The 1,035-nt window shown below is 36.5% G+C and overlaps 1 protein-coding gene across 1 annotated transcript in view; it reads right to left on the bottom strand.

The window, feature by feature from the left end:
• Nucleotides 1-1,035, bottom strand: part of LOC106474003 (ATP synthase subunit beta, mitochondrial-like) — an 18,208-nt gene that overhangs the window by 2,185 nt on the left and 14,988 nt on the right. Inside the window, exons 6-7 of the mRNA XM_022402383.1 lie at nt 586-828; nt 178-379 (exon numbers count right to left, since the gene is read on the bottom strand). Coding sequence (XP_022258091.1) covers nt 178-379; nt 586-828 — 445 coding nt within the window. The remainder of the gene's footprint in view (nt 1-177; nt 380-585; nt 829-1,035) is intronic.

Here is a 1,035-nt window from a genome sequence, read left to right as displayed (position 1 = left end):
GTACTGCCCATAACACATCTAAAAACATGTACTGCCCATAACAACACCTAAAAACATGTACTGCCAATAACAACATCCAAAAACATGTACTGCCCATAACATCTAAACTTATACTACCCAGCAATATCAAATACTAAAACAGAAGGGTTAAGTTTAATAACAGGAAACATTACAGACCTTCCAAAATCATTTTGAAGCCTTTGATAGTTTCAGCAAGTGGTACAAACTTTCCTGCTTGCCCAGTGAATACCTCGGCTACTTGGAAAGGCTGCGACAAGAAACGCTGAATTTTTCTTGCACGTGAAACGGTCAGTTTGTCTTCTTCAGACAGTTCGTCCATTCCAAGGATGGCAATGATGTCCTGCAGGGATTTGTAGTCCTAGAATCGAAAGCTTCAGATTATTTAATGAACATTTAATTATAACAATGTACTTATTCTTAAAAAAAAAAAAGGTTAAAACTACAAATATTTACAACTAGCACCTTAAATGATTGTAAATGATCATAGTTATAAGAAAAGTAGCAGAATATCCCCATCTTAAAGGGGGTTGACCTTTACGAAAACAATAATTGTATAATATACACCTGTAAAATCTTCTGTACACCACGGGCCACGTCATAGTGCTCTTTACCAACGATGTTGGGGTCCATAATACGGGAGGTCGAGTCTAGTGGGTCAACAGCAGGGTAGATGCCCAACTCTGCGATACCACGAGACAGCACGGTGGTAGCGTCCAAGTGAGCGAATGTCGTGGCAGGGGCAGGATCAGTTAAGTCATCAGCGGGCACGTAGATAGCCTGGAGAAACAATAAAACAATGAATACATCCTATAGTACAATACAACAATGAATATATGCTATAATACAATACAACAATGAATATATGCTATAATACAATACAACAATGAATACATCCTATAATACAATACAACAATGAATACATCCTATAGTACAATACAACAATGAATACATCCTATAGTACAATACAACAATGAATACATGCTATAATACAATACAACAATGAATATATGCTAT

The sequence above is a fragment of the Limulus polyphemus genome, unplaced genomic scaffold, assembly GCF_000517525.1.
Source record: "Limulus polyphemus unplaced genomic scaffold, Limulus_polyphemus-2.1.2 Scaffold6710, whole genome shotgun sequence".
Taxonomy (NCBI): domain Eukaryota; kingdom Metazoa; phylum Arthropoda; class Merostomata; order Xiphosura; family Limulidae; genus Limulus; species Limulus polyphemus.
The sequence above is the reverse complement of the archived record's forward strand: the minus strand, read 5'-3'. Positions and strand labels throughout refer to the sequence as shown.